Source organism: Eutrigla gurnardus (assembly GCF_963514095.1).
Source record: "Eutrigla gurnardus genome assembly, chromosome: 9".
NCBI classification, from domain to species: domain Eukaryota; kingdom Metazoa; phylum Chordata; class Actinopteri; order Perciformes; family Triglidae; genus Eutrigla; species Eutrigla gurnardus.
In genome coordinates this window covers 28,208,174-28,225,771 of record NC_139923.1, presented here as the reverse complement: position 1 = coordinate 28,225,771, position 17,598 = coordinate 28,208,174, and the positions used below count along the sequence as shown (strand labels likewise).

The 17,598-nt window shown below is 42.2% G+C and overlaps 1 protein-coding gene across 1 annotated transcript; it reads right to left on the bottom strand.

Moving 5' to 3' along the window:
• Positions 1-5,049: 5,049 nt before the first annotated feature.
• Positions 5,050-12,248, bottom strand: det1 (DET1 partner of COP1 E3 ubiquitin ligase). The gene is made up of 9 exons (XM_084018495.1): positions 12,104-12,248; positions 10,694-11,022; positions 9,915-10,181; positions 9,100-9,312; positions 8,764-8,987; positions 8,143-8,272; positions 7,504-7,694; positions 6,353-6,544; positions 5,050-5,734 (listed from the first exon to the last, which is right to left on the bottom strand). Exons 2-9 carry the CDS (start codon positions 10,940-10,942, stop codon positions 5,545-5,547), a joined length of 1,656 nt encoding a protein of 551 aa, XP_083874621.1. The 5' UTR covers positions 10,943-11,022; positions 12,104-12,248; the 3' UTR covers positions 5,050-5,544.
• Between the last annotated feature and the right edge of the window lie 5,350 nt (positions 12,249-17,598).

The following is a 17,598-nucleotide window of genomic DNA, read 5'->3' as shown; positions in this document are numbered from 1 at the left end:
CTTGGTTTTAAGATTTACAAGCCCCTCTCTTTTTATAATAGTATTTTAATGCGGCTTTATAGCTGCTACGTGTGATGTTTTAAAACAAATAAAGGTTCATAAAACAGTTTGGCCATCGTTGCTTCCTGGCAGAGAGATCGCTGGCAACAACATCTGGAGATTAACACAAATGTAAACCATCACTCGAAGGACAAATTCATCGTTCTGCTGGAAAGATGCTGAATCCTCGAATTTGTTTGAGTGTTTTTATTCATGTTATTCTACATGATGACTGTCAGTGTGTGTCAGTTACTGAAGTAAAAGTATTAGCGGTAAGATGTACTTAACCACCCAGTGTAAAAATTGTTACATTATTGATGAAGTAGAAATGGAAAGTTAAGAAGACCTTCAGAATAAAATATTCAGCAGTTTATATGGTGGAGTAGAAGTATAAGATAAATGCTGAAATAAAATTACTGTTTGAAATGTTATTTTGCCAGAGTACATAGAAAACGTGTTAAAAATAAAGGTCTATATTCAGATTTGTCTGCTGGAAATGAAAGATTTATTAAACCTGCATCGTTCACCATCATTAAACCATCCAGCATCACTCCTCAAACGCTGAGTTCAATGACCCATCAAAAATCCGTCCGGCTGTAAATCCAGGATTGGGTGAATATACTTAATTACGTTTCCTTTATGCTGTAGTATAAAGAAGGTAGGCCAAGGGGAAGATGCAGTTCTACTTTCCGTCCAGCAGGTGGAGAACTCTGATCACCTGTTGAATCACCTTAACAATGCTGGTGTCCAGCCTGGTGCACTGGTCCTGGTCCAGGTCCAGGTCTCGTTAATGCACACAGAAACCACAGACCTCGGGTTTGTCTTCCAAATGCAAACAACACAACCATGTCTAAAACACACACACGCACACACACGTTAGAGGTTTTCACTCATTTATTCACTTAACGTGTCTTCACCGTTCTTTTCTAGATCTTTCTGCTAACGTTACGCCACAAAGGACGTCCTGGTGCGTTGTATTTTTAGGTCAGCCATGCTGCGAAGCCTTCCCTGCGGATTTCCACCTGAAATCCCCCCAACAGGCCCTCCGTCAGGTGTGTGCAAGTGTGCGTTAAAGGGTTGCATGGAGATTTGTGTGTGTGTGTGTGTGTGTGTGTGTGTGTGTGTGTGTGTGTGTGTTGGCATCCAACTGGGAGTGTCTGTGACAGATAAATGAAGTCAGATAGAAGTAATATGCAGTGAATACACACACACACACACACACAGTCCAGCTGTGTGTTTGTCTCTGCATGGTGCCGGCCCTGAAGACGAGGTGCACATAAGACTCATCCTCCCCTCTCTTTCCAAGTCGGAGACAGCTGTACACACACACACACACACACACACACACACACACACACACACACACACACACACACACACACACACACACACACACACACACACACACACACACACACACACACACACACACACACACACACACAGTCGGGGACACCCCTACCCTTCAATCTAATATTTGCCTTACAGATGCCGTGGTGGTAATCCGTGTGAAATGAAATGTTGACACTGTTATAGTGTTGTATGAACGACGCCGGCGATGCCGATAACAATAACAGTTGAGGGATATGAAGGCAGCCAAGATGGAGGTGTGTGTGTGTGTGTGTGTGTGTGGGTTCCCATTGTGTGGAATAGTTCCCACTGTGTATCCATCAATGCATATAAGATTTTTTTTACTATTTTTTTATTCACAAATAGACATAACGTAACACACACACATACAAACAAACAAAATCTTTCTAATTACATTAAAAATCTTACTTCCAAATTCCTAAGATACGTAGAAGTGTCAGTTTTTAATTTAAAAAAAGCCCAACAACACGATGCTAACAACCGGCATCTATGCTAGCTAACCCTCCATGAATGTACGCATTTATTTTTCTAATTACTACATCACAACGTGTGACAACACCTCGTTAAGGTCCTTAGGGTGATGATGTTGATGCTTATTCATATGAAGACAAATTGTCATCTTATGGGTGTTTATTGATTGGGAACGGTTGGGCTAAGAAGCTAGCAGTAGCTTTCACTTGTTGTCATCTGCTATTAGCGGAACCAAGCAACTTGTTTATATCGGCTATATGCTTATCTTTATAAAGTTGCATATTATACATAATATATATGTAGCTGATATAAACTTGCAAATTTGCGATTTTTTCTCTGAATATTGCCCCCTCTCTCGGCTCCGTTTTTTTTCCTACAGTGGCTCTAATACGCCGTCCTACTCTGAATATTCAGACCTCAACAAACCGACTTTCATTTAGTTGTTTACTTGTATTTCAGGTGAAATTCCTCTGCCATTCCTTCAGAATAAAAGCACCAATTATCTGATCGTCCTTACATACAAACTAGCATTTAGCTCGAAGATTATTAACATACTCGGCATCTATTCGTATACAATATAACAAACTACAAACTAAATTTATATGACATAAAAGGAGGCGACTTACACAAGCAAACGCAGAGAGAAGAAATATGGCACCCGTCTTCGTCTTCGTAATAACGCCGAGGCCCCTTCAGTCATGGCCGGCCATTCTGGCTGCTTCTAATATGTCAGGGGATTATTGAGTCTTTTCTGACCTTTTTGCCGCCACTCGGCTTGTATCCATACGATTTACCCGTCCTTCCTTCACCGTCTCGTCTAGTTTTCACCAGTTCAAGTTGGAAACAATGAACATTTCTGTGTTAACAATATTCAACAGTAATATTAGCAGTAAACACATTTCCTTTGTTCGGCCTATTAAGTTGTAACATTAGGGGTAGTTCTGTTCTAAACATTCTGTCATTTGGGTGTTGATGATATTGAACAGTAAACATATTTCTAATATTCTTTCCTCTTTGTTATTTAGGCGGGGTATGTATTAACTGGTGTCTTTCATGTTTGTTCACGTTTCATGTAAATAAATTATCATATCGTATAGAATGTCAAAAAAAGTCATGAAATAAAGTCATGAAAAAATAAGTAATGAAAAAAGTTATGAATAAAAGTCATATAGAATGTTGAAAAAAGTAATATAGAATGTTGAAAAAAAAGTCGCGAAAAAAGTATTCGTATAAAATGTCGAAAAAAGTCATGAAAAAAGTCGTGAAATAAGTCATGAAAAAACGTCATCCTAAATGTCGAAAAAAGTCATGAAAAAGTCACGAAAAAAAGTCATCGTAGAGAATTTTGAAAAAAGTTGTGAATAAAAGTCATGAATAAAAGTAATCGTATGGAATGTCGAAAAATCTAAAACAGGCTTACATTGAAAACGTGTTGTGGATCGGTCTCAGATCCCTCAGAGATCTACTCATTGCGAAGAGCTTCATCAGGTCTGAGTGGGTGAAAGTCACACGAGGATCTAAACCTGCTGAATCTCAGCGAGACTCGATCGACTATAATCCTAAAGCTCCGCCCCCCCATCCGGCTCCCCCGCCCCCCCAACACTCCCCCGTTAGCTCAATATCCGCTCCTTCTCTCAATGTAATTAGATTTTCTGAGCTGAATGATTGTTGAAGCTGAAGAAGTTTTCAAATCGAAGAAAGATATTAACGTTTCGTTTTGTATAAAATGATGAACATAAAAAACGATTAAAGTGCGATATAGCATATTTAGCTGTGGAATGAGTCACATTTAAAATACCGTATCTTCCCAGTTAATGAATATATGATCGTTGCTGATGACGCTTTAAATTGGTAGGAAATGGATCTATATTTTTTAAAGTAATATTTCAGGGTTGGAGGTGTTCCTGCTGAGAAAGTAGTTCATTGTCTTTGACCCGGAACTAAATAATAATGTGTCATCTACAAACACAAGCAAACAGCGAAGCCCAGACGTGGAGATCCGAGTCTCCACGACGAGGCGAGCACTGCAACAGGAAACACTTAGGATCTGTGGCCTTTTCTGGATCACATTGGTTGTCCTGTTGCCTAGACAACAGCAATTAGAAAAGACTTGGTTACCAAGCAGAGTGGTTATGTTTCCGTAGCAACCAAGGTCAGGGAGAAGGCTGTGGGTCCAACCGATTCTTAAGAATAAGACAGATATGACATTTATTGTTATTGTGGCGAGTACGCGGAGGTATCGGGTAGATGGGTAGATAGATAGATAGATAGATAGATAGATAGATAGATAGATAGATAGATAGATAGATAGATAGATGGATGATCTGCTGTTTTGCATTGAGGACTTTCTTCCTTTGGATGAGGATAAGATGTAGATCATAGGATGATTTGATTGGGTAAAAAAACACGAAGACACAGGAACTCAAACGCCCCCCCCCCCCCCCGCTGGGTGCGCTTCCTGTAATTAGTCGATTATCACAGCGTGCTGCCACACACCAGTGTACACAAACACAATATGACAATGACATCACGCGGCCTCCGTAAGCCTCGATCTGCAACATCGGATCTAAAAAAGAAGAAATAATCGATCCGCACATCTCTGCCTCCCTCCGTCTTGTTTTGGTCGCTCCTCCCCCCCTCGTCTCTCACCAGCTGTTTCATCCCTTCATCATCTCTCCATCTGTAAACACCTCCGTCCACCTTAAACCCTGTCTCTCTCACACACACGTGTGTGTGTGTGTGTGTGTGTGTAACCAGAGGCTGGAGAACACTTAATCCCTCAGCACCTGCTTTCCACAACCACCATGACCTCTTGCAGCTGCTTTTTTCTCTCTTTGTGATATCACCTGAGCATTCATGACAGCAGTAGAGTTCGTAGATTTTTTTTTTTTTTTTTTTTTTTAAACACATTTGAGCGTAAACAGATGGAGAACGATGTAACCCGGCGGCGTTATGATCTGATACACCCCCGCGGGGGAGAACAGACCAGGGATCAGTATGCAAATCCAACACCACCACACTTCCACCGCCGCCTGCTCTCCGTATGTGTGACACGTGGTTTCGTTTTCTACGGGACGCCGATTTCTTTGCCACACCGAGCTTTCACGTTAAAAACTACCTGAAAATGCACGATGAAGCTCAGGAAAGAAGTCAACAAAGCAAAATTTAGACAATTTTATTGGCATAAAATATATACAAGTGGGTAATATGTAAAAAAGAAAGTGTAAAAACAATATAATATATAATAATAAAATTACCTCTTTCCTCATCTGTGTGAGGGAAAAAGAAAAGTTTGTTGGACAGCTGGTCTTGGACCAGCGGGATAAGCAATTCTGACATGAATGTGAGGCTTCAGTGCACGGCAGGAAAAAGAAAAACACCTTTTGGTTCCTTCTAAGATGTCCGGCTCCCCCACCTCCGTCACACATCAATCACCCACCCCTCCACCTCCATTCACACCTCCTCCAGCCTCTCCTCCCCACAGCTCCCTCTTTGTTCTGCAACCCAGAAGGAAAAAATAAAAAGAGCCGCTGCCTCCTCGCCGAGGAGAAGGATTGGTGGAGGTGGACAGACCGCTGTGATGGAGGATGGAGGGAGGAGGCCAACAGGACAAACTGTTTCCTGCCTCCCGATGGAGGTTTGTCGCGTTGCCCCGGGTAACGGTCACGCACAGACATGCCTCATGTGGAAGTTGACCACGTACTCGGCGTTGGTGCGCTGCACGGAGATGGCGAAGGGCTCGAAGGGGTGGAAGGTGAAGGCGACGAGGCGCCGCACGGCGTGGTTCACCGGCCGTCCCAGCAGGCCGGCCTGGATCTTAAACTTCAGCAGGCCGGAGTCCCGCGCATAAAACCTGGAGGCCGAGAGAAAATAGGACCACGACATTCTTCGTAGGTAGACGTTGTAGGAAAGCTACGTCACGATTATCTTGGCCCGAATAATAATAATAATAATAATGTGATTAATCATCGGAATAAATGCTGGTTTTACATTTGTATTGTGAGATAAGAAACTTTAGTTTTTTTAGGGAATGTTTTTTAATGTCTTTTCACTGATTTATTATTCACATTTGTGTCAGGAAAACACGCATTTTGTATTTGTAACAGGAAGTGAGGATTATCTGACGAGAATAAAACGTGTTTTCAAAGTTATCGGCATTTAAAGCGATAGTCTACATTCTGAGAAGGATTTGGAAAAAGCATCCCGCCCCCAACCAAACCCCTCCCCTTAGTGTTCCACGATTGGACGAGGCGGGATGACGAGGAGCAGGGGAGATGAGGGGATTGGATGGAGGGTACGAGCTAATGGGAGCTTTCTGGAGCAATGGCTCTCATTGGTCAATTTCTATTTTTTTTTTTATTCCAAATCGTAGACCATAGCTTTAATGAAATGCAAGTTAAAAAAAAAAGACCCCATGTCCCTAGTTCCATCACTCAATAAACTGCTGATTGGTTGAGGGTGGAGGCAGTACCTGATGGGGTGGTCTCCGCAGGTCTTGGGCCGCTCCATCACCGACACCCACTTGTCGTCGTAGCTGAAGAGCGAGAGGTCGAGGTAGGGACTGCTGCTGTAGGACTGGGCACTGATGGGCAGCTGACCCAGCAGCCGCCGCACCGCCTCCGTGTGCCCGCCGTACTTGGCGTTCACGATGGTGTCCTTGAACCTGAAGGGGACATCAACATGCTTGCGTTGGAAACGATAGGAAACCGCCAACGCCGTCCCACCAAATCCCTGCAGACCTTCAGGTCTCTCTTTATGTCCGGCTTCTATCCGTCGCCCTGGGAACGCGCCCTCTCCTCCTCCTCCCCAACATCCCCACTCTAAAAGTCCAATTCTAAAGCCGTCGCCTCACTCCAACCATCCTTTATCTCCTCCCGTCCTCCCTCCGCTACCTTCCACGGCCAAAATCAATCTCCAGCTCCTCCTTAATGTCCAGATTAACTCCTAAACCTCCTTCCTCCTCCGCCTGCAGGGCCATCGCTGCTGATCCACTCCTCCTTCCTAACCATCTTCTTCAAATCCTCTATGACATTTGGCTGCAATCCCCCCCCCCATTCAGCAAAGACCCACTGATACGACGGCGTATTAGGGCCACTGTATTAAAAAAAAAAAAAAAAACAGAGCCGAGAGAGGGGTACAATATTTAGAGAAAGACAAGTTTATAAAGTCGCACATTTGCAGCTTTATTCCGATGCTAACAACCGGCATCTATGCTAGCTAACTTCCCATGAATGTACGAACATTTATTTTTCTAATTAATCCATCCCAACGTGTGACATCGCCTCGTTAAGGTCCTTAGGGTGATGATGTTGATGCTTATTATTGCTTTTATGAGGCCAAACTGTCATCTTATGGGTGTAGCTTTCAATTGTTCTCATAGAGGGAGTAAACAAGGCGTTGGGATGAGTCATTACAAACAAACATGTACATTTATGGGACGTTAGCTAGCATCAATGCCAGTTGTTAGCATCGTAATAAACTCGCAAATTTGACTTTTTTTCGGCTCCGTTTTGTTTGTTTTTTTCCTACAGTGGTTCTAATACGCCGTCGTACTTTGACGTTGCAGTTGCCAACACAATTATGTTTGGATTGGATGATATCCGAATCATGCCTCCCCCGTACCTTCTCTGGACCTGGCGGGCGTAGTTGTTGGAGGAGGCGGAGCAGGGGAACTGGACCGCCTGGCTGTGCAGCGTCGCGTTCCTGAACAGGTCGCAGAAATTCTCAAACAGCTCCAGCAGCTGATCGGAGGTGTTCTCGAAGACGGCCAGCACCTCCGTGGACACCATGTTGTAGACCACGAAGAACGATGGCTGTTTGGGGGGGGGGGGGGGAGGGGCAAATGTTTGTCTGTCAAACAATAAGTTGTTTTAATAAGTTGATCAATCGGCTTTCGGGTCGACACCGAGTTTTAATTGTGGATCGTGATTTAAAAACATATCTCATCCAGGCTTCGGCTTCTATTTATGTTTATAATAAACATTCTTTAGAGAGCTGAGATTTTTCCCTGTAAATAAAAACATTAATTAGATGTACTCTAGATTTTTTGTTTTGTCGTTATTTATGAATCACAGGACTGAAGAGAATCTGCAAGAGAAACGTGTCCTTGGAGTCTGGAGAGAAGAATCCCTGTTATGCAGCGCAGCAACAAAAGAGACGAGGAGTAACGAGGACAACACAGGCAGGAATCCAGGTGTGTGTGTGTGTGTGTGTGTGTGTGTGTGTGTGTGTGTGTGTGTGTGTGTGTGTGTGTGTCTCCACCTGTGACGGGTCGGTCACTCGGAGTGTGACCACGTCTTCGCTGGTGTATTTAATGAAGAGGTGGTGTTCGTCCAGCAGCTGCATCTTCCACATCCTCAACCTCCTCAGCTGATCAAAGAACTGGAAGAACCTGAAGACAAACAGAGAGACGACGGGAAACGAGCTCCAACATCAGCACCATGTGGAAACGGTGCTCCATGGACAAGAGATCAGCTGCTGCAGCAGTGTGCCAACTCGTAATTCATTCATAAATGATATACATTATATATATATACACACAAACATATATACATATATATATATATATATATATATATATATATAGGGGGGGGGGTCTGGCAGTTGTTAGCGTTTATTAGCATTGTGTAAAAGATAAAAAGAGACAGAGAGGAAGCTGCGTGGTCGACGTTTCACGCTCTGTGATTCTCGTTTTCGTTCATTGCATCAGACTCTTTAGACAGGACGGAAACCAAACAGGAAGTTCTAGTTCCTAGTTTAGAGTTTAGTTCCTCTGGGACGTTTTGGTGGAAGCTCAGACACACTTAAGGACCCGTCAGCTCCAAAAAAAACCTGAACGAGATCAACACGTAAGTGAGTGAGTGAGCAGGTAAGGTGGTGTACCTCCTCTTGGCGGTGGCGCTGCCGTCCTGCTCGGCCCTCCTCCACAGGTAGACCAGCAGCCTGTGCTTCAGGGAGTTGATGGTCTTGTCGGTGTAAAGGCGAGGGAAACCCGGCTGGCTCTCGGCCTGAGCCTCGGTGTAGACCGCCGACAGGGTCAGGAGGTCGTCCTCGTAACAGAACCGGCCGATCGTCCTCACGTCCAGAAACGTTCCCTCAGGAGTGACCTGGGAGATAAAAACAAAGATAATATTACATAACTGTGTTCCAGCAGCAGTAGATCCCCAAACTAGAGAATTAAATAACATGTCTTTAAAAAAAAAAGGTTAATGCGCTGACCTGAAACACGTGGATGGTCTGCTGCTGGACCGACAGCACGGCCAGGATGTTCCTGTAGAGGTAGAGGCCCTGGTTGTGGGACAGGATAATCTTGTCACACTTGAAGGACCGGGTGTCACAGAGCCGGCCGGTGTGGAGGTCGATGATGTGGAGGGAGTAGTCTTCTAGAGGGGACCGAGGGTTGGGGGTCACGGACTCGTTGTTCCGGTACACCTGGTTAGGAGATGAAATACATACAGGGTTCCTCTACCTTCTCCAGAGTCACATTCAAGCACTTTCCAAGCATTTCCAGGTGCATTTCCATGCTTTTCCAGCCCCTTCCAGCTGTGGTAAACTCCATATTTGTATCAATCCAATGGTCAGTATTCAGTCTACTTATTATGTCACTTGTTCATCACATTAAATGAGATGTTATTGTCCTCTAAACAACCAACATGATGTTTGGAGACAGCTTTTTACAGAAGGACCACAAATGAAAGGAAAACTAATTCCACTAACAGATCCACAGAAATATAATCACCAACTATTTTCATCATCTGTTCATCATCAAAAGGCATTTTTCATAAAGAAATGTCACAAAATGCTGTTTTCAGTCCCTCAGATATGGAGATCTTCTTTTCTCTGTTCTATCATAGATGTCATCACATACAACACACATTTATAGACCTTTAGTCTACATCCAAGCACAAACCTTGAACACACCACAATAAAATTCAAGTGTTTCAAGGATTCTCAGCACCTGTATGAACCGTGAATATGGAAGTTATTTGTAGTTTTCAGGATTTTTTTTCGTTTCCTTTCACATCTGTACCAACCTCAAAGAAGTACGGTGGCGGCTCCTCGGGGACGTACACGGCCGAGCCCACGATGACGTAGCGGCAGTCGTCGGTGAAGAGGCTGCACTCACGGTTGAGGTGTTCTCCGTTCGACGCCACATTGGTGACGTGCAGCAGAGAGAAGAAGCGCTCGAATAGGCGGCCGCGGATGTTGAGCGAACGCTGGTCGTTGGCCGTGAGGAGAGTCTCCCCCTCTTGGCCTCTCAGCAGATCCTGAGCCGCCTGGCAGCCTTGATATTCATATATCTGTGGGGGGGGGGATAGTCTTCAGGGTTCCCAAGTCAAATTCAAGCACTTTTCAAGCATTTCCAGGTGTATTTCCATGCTTTTCCAGCACCTTCCAGCTGTGGTAAACTCCATATTTGTATCAATCCAATGGTCAGTATTCAGTCTACTTATTATGTCACTTGTTCATCACATTAAATGAGATGTTATTGTCCTCTAAACAACCAACATGATGTTTGGAGACAGCTTTTTACAGAAGGACCACAAATGAAAGGAAAACTAATTCCACTAACAGATCCACAGAAATATAATCACCAACTATTTTCATCATCTGTTCATCATCAAAAGTCATTTTTCATAAAGAAATGTCAGAAAATGCTGTTTTCTGTTTCTTATCATATATGTCATCACATAGAACACACATTACAAGCACTTTATTCCAAATTCAAGCACATTTCAAACCTTGAAAACACCACACTAATGAGGTGAATCAGGTCTGGTCTGACTAGAGAGTCTGAATCCGGGGTTCCTACCTCCAGAGACGTCTGGTCGGAGGAGAAGGCGATGAAACAGCGTCCGTCCGGGGAGAACTTGCGGAGGAAGCATGGTGGCTTCTCCACGTTGACCACGGTGAAGTTGGGGAAGAGGTTCTGGTGGAAGCACCGGACTCGGTACCACTGGGCTCCGGGTCGGCCTGAACAGATCCGGCGCCTCTCGAGGCGATGGACCACGTTTTGATTCTGGATCCGTCTGGGCTTGAGGGTCGGGGTGTCCTCGTCCATCGCCGCCAATTAGAGAATGATCTCAAACCCCCTCAGCGGTTAGGCAGTTAGACCGGCGCTGAAACGACTACATCAAGTTTCTATAGGAAGAAAAATAAGTTAAACACTCAGTTTTTGTCTCAAATGAGCAGTCGAGAAATCAATTAACTGGTTGAAACACAGTTAATACATTCCTATAAGTCTCAGTAAAACAACAACAACTTTTTTTCCAGTTTCTACACATGTTAAGAAACTTAAAGTGACCTATAAAATCTTACAACCAAACCTTTATTCATGCAAACCAGAGAGGACAGCAAGGGAATACTGAAAGTGGTACTTTTATATAAGTGTACTTGTGAGAAGAAGAAATCCTGACTTTTAGTCCCTGTTTGGAGTTTGGATCGAGCTACGGGGATGGAAATGTATTTTTTGCAGCTGTTCCCAAATCTACCAGCCAATCAAATAATTACGATTCCTTTAAAAAGTTTACAAAGTTTGTTTATAGGTATACATAGTTTGTTTTGCAATTTTTAAGCATATTTTGATGATTATCGTGATCTATAGTGGATCGCAATCATGTTTGGTCGGGATAATTGTCGGACGAATCTTCTGGGACAAATCTTTTCGCTAGGCTTAACGAATGAGAGTCGAGACTCGGTGACTGCTGGCGTTGTCGATCACCCCCTAGAGGCCAACCAAGACTGTTGCGATTCTCCTCAGCACAAAAAAAACGATGCTGATCGGGAAAGTATTCTACCTGGACGAACGGGCTAGCAACCGGGAAAATATTCTACCTAGACGAATGCGCTAGCAACGCAGTAAAGTTGTTAATAAACTCATTATGTATTTATGTTAGCGCACCTTAATGTCGTCAATACAAGAGTTTGTCAATACAAATGTGTAAGTGAATTCGATGTTTGTAACTGATGACGTAGTGACCCACAGGTGTCTCTAAAACAGAACTACATTTCCCAGAATGCAACGCGATAGCAGGCTTCCTTCGTTAAAACTCCGCACACATCCCTCTTGCGCTTGCGTCGAGCCCAGATTTTAGGAACCGACATGTCACAGCAACGTTGAGTCATGACGTCACAAGGCTTAACCGGGTCACAAGCTAAGCCAGCTCGCTAATAACGAGCAGCTAACGTCCATTTCAATACTCCACATTTAGCAGTTACTCACTTGTTGTTGGTTAAAATCCTTTCCGCAGCTTTCCTGCGTCCTCTTCCAAGTTTAGCCGCTTGTGTTAGCGACAGCAGTTGTAGTTTTTGTCTTGACAAGTTAGCTAGCTAACCGGTAGCTAACTTCAAACCGTACGCATTTAGCGCCGGAACTGTCGTTTTAATGTCGCGCGCGCCGCGAAAAAGTGACCGTTAAAACATTGCGTTTGTCCAAAAAATACACAACAGACTGAAAACAGTGTGTTTCTGAGAGCAGCTATGTTTGTTGTGAGTGTGTGAGCCATGAAGGCAAACGCAGAAGAAGAAGGAGGAGGAGGGGTCGAAGAAGAAGACAGGAGGACTGAAGAGGAGTTGTTTTTAAACAGCGCCACCACAACCTCCTCAGGCGGAAGGTGGTATCGCAGCCTGTAGCAGTCGACCAGTAATCAAATGGATTTTTGTGATGCTTAAAAAAACAGTTATATACATTAACAGAGGTGTACTTGAGTAGAATTTTCAGGTATCTGTACTTTACTTGAGTATTTATTTTTATGACATTTTTTTTCTTTTAGTCCCTAGATTTTAATGCAGTTTTAATGCATTTGAGGGGAATGATCTAATTTGTTTTTCTTATTAATATGATGCCAGTAGAAATATCCTTCATAGGGATACTTTATACTTTATAATTTGAGAACATTTCAGAGCCTGTACTTTTACAATTTTACTTGAGTTCAGTACTTCAACCAGAGTCTTTTTGCACACAAGTATCTGTACTTTTAATACAGCGTCTGTACTTTTGACACCTCTGTTCAGTAATATGTTGATGATTGACATTCTCATGGCATCAAAGTACAGCTATGCACGCTGGTTACCGTAGTCTATAGAGAAATTCATATTGACATTGGTTCAATATGACAGAAATCACACCACTTCTTCTACAGTCATCTGAAATAACTATATATGTGCTTCTAACCCACACGTAACTGAAATAAAATGCATCCCCTGTGTAACATTCTTACAGAGAACAATTTGTAGAACAATTTTGAAGCAGGGCGACTGTGATGAATTACATTTAGTTTAAATTTTGTGTTTTTTTCAGAAAAAGAATGTTCCAGAAAACTTTGAACATTATAATTGCCATTTGACTAAATTGGAGAAAAAACACCCAAAAAAAACACCAACAGCCCTTTGGCCACTGTACAGTGTATTTAATCGTTTGTTTAGTCTATTTAATTGAATTGATTTTGTTTATAACAGCAGGTAAGCACCAGTGAACCCACGGTGATCTGCATTTTGCCCCCCCTCATCCCCCCCTCCCCCATAATGACACATAATTAAATCATGATTACCCTCTTTCTTTCTTATGAGTCATGTTCTTACGCACGGAGAATGGCATTATAAAAAGAAAGAAAAAGAAACATCTTCACGGTGCATCGGACTTGGAAGAGTGCTAATGGTTCTTTGTGCAATTAGAGAGAGAGAGAGAGAGAGAGAGAGAGAGAGAGAGAGTCTCATTTGAATGTTGTAATTTTCCATAAAAGCACATGTAGTGGGCATAAAAGGCCAGTTTGAAAAGAGAAATGAAGAAATGAATGAAGGGAAAGGATGTGAAATTATCCACTTTAAAAATCTAATGGCATTTTCCTTTTCAACTGTACCTGATTAAACCGGGCACTTCAAAGATGTGGACGTGTGTGTGTGTGTGTGTGTGTGTGTGTGTGTGTGTGTGTGTGTGTGTAGTAATTCAAGACAGCACGCGTGTGCACTACCATCCTCCGGTTTGTTCTTGTGCTATTTTCTGAGAATCAGGCTGCAGGACCCTCGCCTCAGCTTTTAGCATCAACCCATGAAGTAGTGAAGGGCCGGCGAGTCCATGCAGCTGATTGTTTTGATGCACTTTTTGCTTATTAAAGATAATGTTTTCATCCTTCTGTGTATTTTACAGCCCAAAGCAAAGTGGACAGCGTCTATTTTTTCTCTTTCCAGGGTGAAACGGCTTGTTTTGTGCTTTTAACTGCATTCTTCTGGCACTACTACCCCTCCCCCCCTCCAATCACAAAATGGACTTACTTTGGAAAAACTTTCAAATTGCCCCCCCCCCCCCCCCCCCCACCCCGTCAGCCGTGAAATACAGCAAAAATAAATGCAAGTGGTGACTTTCTGTCTTTTGCACAATGCTTCTCCAAAAATAAAATAATAAATAATATTAAAAGGCGGTGCGGCTCCTGAATGGCCTGTTTTGGAACAGTAAAGAAGGGAGACGAACAGAGTGCAACACCTACAATTGCCGTTATTATCGTCATTATAACAAACAGAGAATCTCTAAAAGAGCATCTGCATTAAAAGTATATAGAGCGTTTTTTTTCATTTGGTCTCCATCAAACTTATATACAAAGGCATTTAGTAAAAGGTTATATGCTGTTATAACGCTCGAGGGGAGCAAATAGAGAACACATTGTTTTACCTCCATTCTATTATTCCCTTTTTTTTGGCATTGTTTGGCATTTAACAAAAGCTTTTAACATTTCCATCCAGCCATAATTTCAGAGCACATTTTTAACGTAACTTTCCGATCCTCGTGCAGCCGAACGTTTAGTGTCTTTTGTGTTGGAGAAGGATTTCTGTTTTTCTGGGAGATTTCAGTGATCACGAATGAGAATTCAGATTCTGATTCTTTAGGCTACTCAAGTAAAAGAAGCACGACTGCGACATAGAAACACTCAATTAAAGCCCTGCATTAAAACAAGTCACGCAAAAAATGAATATCAGTAAAACTTAAACCATAAAAATAAATAATATATAGAAGCAGAACAAAAAGTTTGTTTTGTGATTTTTTTTGTTTTTTTAATGAAACCTAACCAAGTAGTTCTGGAGCCTTTTTGTTTATTTTTACTAAAGTTTAAAACATCAACTACATGTTTCAAACTGCTACAAATAAAAAACGACATATTGATATTAAGAAGAGACACTAACATTGAAAAGGATTTTAAAAATCACTAAATATTGCCATGAAACTTCCCTTGTTGATTACTTATATTAAACATCATTATTTTTTTAAGGAATAAAATGTCATATAAATCAGTCTGTGAATGATATATGAACTCTAAAACCTTCAGAATATTGAAGGAAGACATTTGACAAAAAAAATTCAGGTGAACAGATTGAATAAAATAAATTGTATTACAAAAAAAAACTGAATTTTAACTCAACTCAGGTTTGTTGTCTATTTCTTCACATGTCCCAGAAATACAAAGGACAATAAATAAAATATCCTATAAGAGTCTACTATGTATATGTAAGGAAGTAGCAGCAATAGTTTCTGTAAGTATGTTGATACAAAGTGGTGTAATGTAATTTTTTGTTGGTGATTTTTTTGGTGAATTTTGGTGAAATCAACAGACTTAATAAAGTGATTCCTGATTGTGTATTTCGGACGTTGTTCTTCACTAGAAAGAAAATAAAATCTCAGATTTAACCAGCCCATTTAAAAAAAACACTGAATTCTGCTGCTTTGCTTTTCCCTCTGAAAGTAAAAAACCAGCACATAGAAGTGTAACCTGTAAACAAACCGACCCTGTGGGACTCCTAAAAGCACACATGACTGAATAAAGACCTTTACACGTCTTTATGGAAATCTTTTTTTTTCTCCACTTGCGAGTCAGTCCACCGACACGAAGCACCTCTCATTTAGACGAGAAAAAGGTTAAATGTGCACACACACACACACACACACACACACACACACACACACACACACACACATTGAGCTGCTCGTCTTAAACACGAATCATTGAACCAAAGACACGAAGACGTAAAACTCTCCGGACGACGCTAAACTCCACAAGGACGATTAATTCCCACATTAGTTTCGATTGCCGAAGCTCCATTTTTGAAAACACGGCTCATTTGTTTCCCCGGTTGCCGTGTGAACGCCATCAAGAATTCCTCTTCCCGCTCTTTTTTGCATGACGAAAAGCAGCTTCCGCGTGAATAAGCTATGCTCTGCTTGGCGAGCGACGTGAGCTAAAACGTGTACCTTAAAAGTTTCTCATTTGTTGCTCATTGCCCATTGCTTATAACCTCGGTTTTGTTCTCTTCCAAAGTGTCTGACTGAAAGTAGCCTTGCTGTTTGCTTAGCAAAGCGCTAACGCTAACCTGCATCGTAGAAGCCACACACCAATGTGTCGCCATGCTGGGACATTACATTTACATTTTTACATTTTACGTTTAGGACATTTACGGACAGTTTTGTCCAAAGCGACTTCCAATAAGTATGTTTGTCAAAACAACGATATAATGTGTCGCTGCTGTAAGGAAGGATACAACAAAGATAGCTAGCGTAAGATGCTACACGATGCTAAGTACTATTTTTAAGCGCCAGGACGTACGGACATACATACATTGTTTTTTATGGGTTTTTATTGTGTGGGGTGAAGCTAGTCCAGACATGTTGGGGATCTTTTTCTCTACGTCGAATCGCTGATCGTAAAAACCAACGTTGACCCGTACATCGCAAACAAGCATTGTTTATCTCACCGCTTCCTGCCAATCAGAGCCAGAGAACTTTTGACCAATGAGATGCAGCCGAGGGAACATGTGTTCCTCGTGCAGGAAGTAAAAAAGAGTGTGAGGTCGAGGTACGCCAGAATGAGACTAGCCTTGGATGAAGACGGGATTGAATTTAAGGTCTTTCATGCGAGTAAAACAGTAATTTTAGATCAAATGAACAATGTGGTGACTTTATCGTGAGTTCAGGCTTTTTTGCTCTCAAGGTGTCACTTTCCATAATTCCTGCTTTAATTAAAAAAAGAAAACTTACAATCATCATATACGTTTTCTCCCGACGTCCTGCTAAAATAACTTCCTCGGCTGGGTTTCTGGTTCTCGGTTGTGATTGGTTGGAAAGAGAACCCTCCTCCTAAATGTTCCACGTTTCCAATTTCTATACTTCAATTTTAGTTGTGAAAAAGGGATGGATGGTGAATATGCAACAGCTAAGTACATTTGTTTGTCACTCTGTGTGTGTGTGTGTGTGTGTGTGTGTGTGTGTGTGTGTGTGTGTGTGTGTGTGTGTGTGTGAGTGTGTTTGTGTGTGTGTACACATACTTATGTAATGTGAGAAATCTCAATTATCCATTCCTTTTCTCTTGATCATTGCAAACAACAGAAAATTGCCATTTCACAATTACAGTTATAGTTCAGCGTTTTCCCCTCAAACACACACACACACACACACACACACACACACATACATGTTCCAGTTTTCATTATTTCTGCTATTGACTTCTTCTTGTATTTCCAATTTGCCAGAATTTAACATAATGGAAATAAGCTGCAGTGTATGTGTGTGTGTGTGCGTGTGTGTGTGTGTGTGTCAGGACAGTATTGATCACCAACAGGATGATGATTCTCTCCGGGTCAAACTCTTCTCCTCACTCGGGTCGGCTGGAACTGGACGACATCATTATTTCTGCCATTTCTCCCCAAAAAATAAAGTAGAGTTGAGGCTGAAAGGAG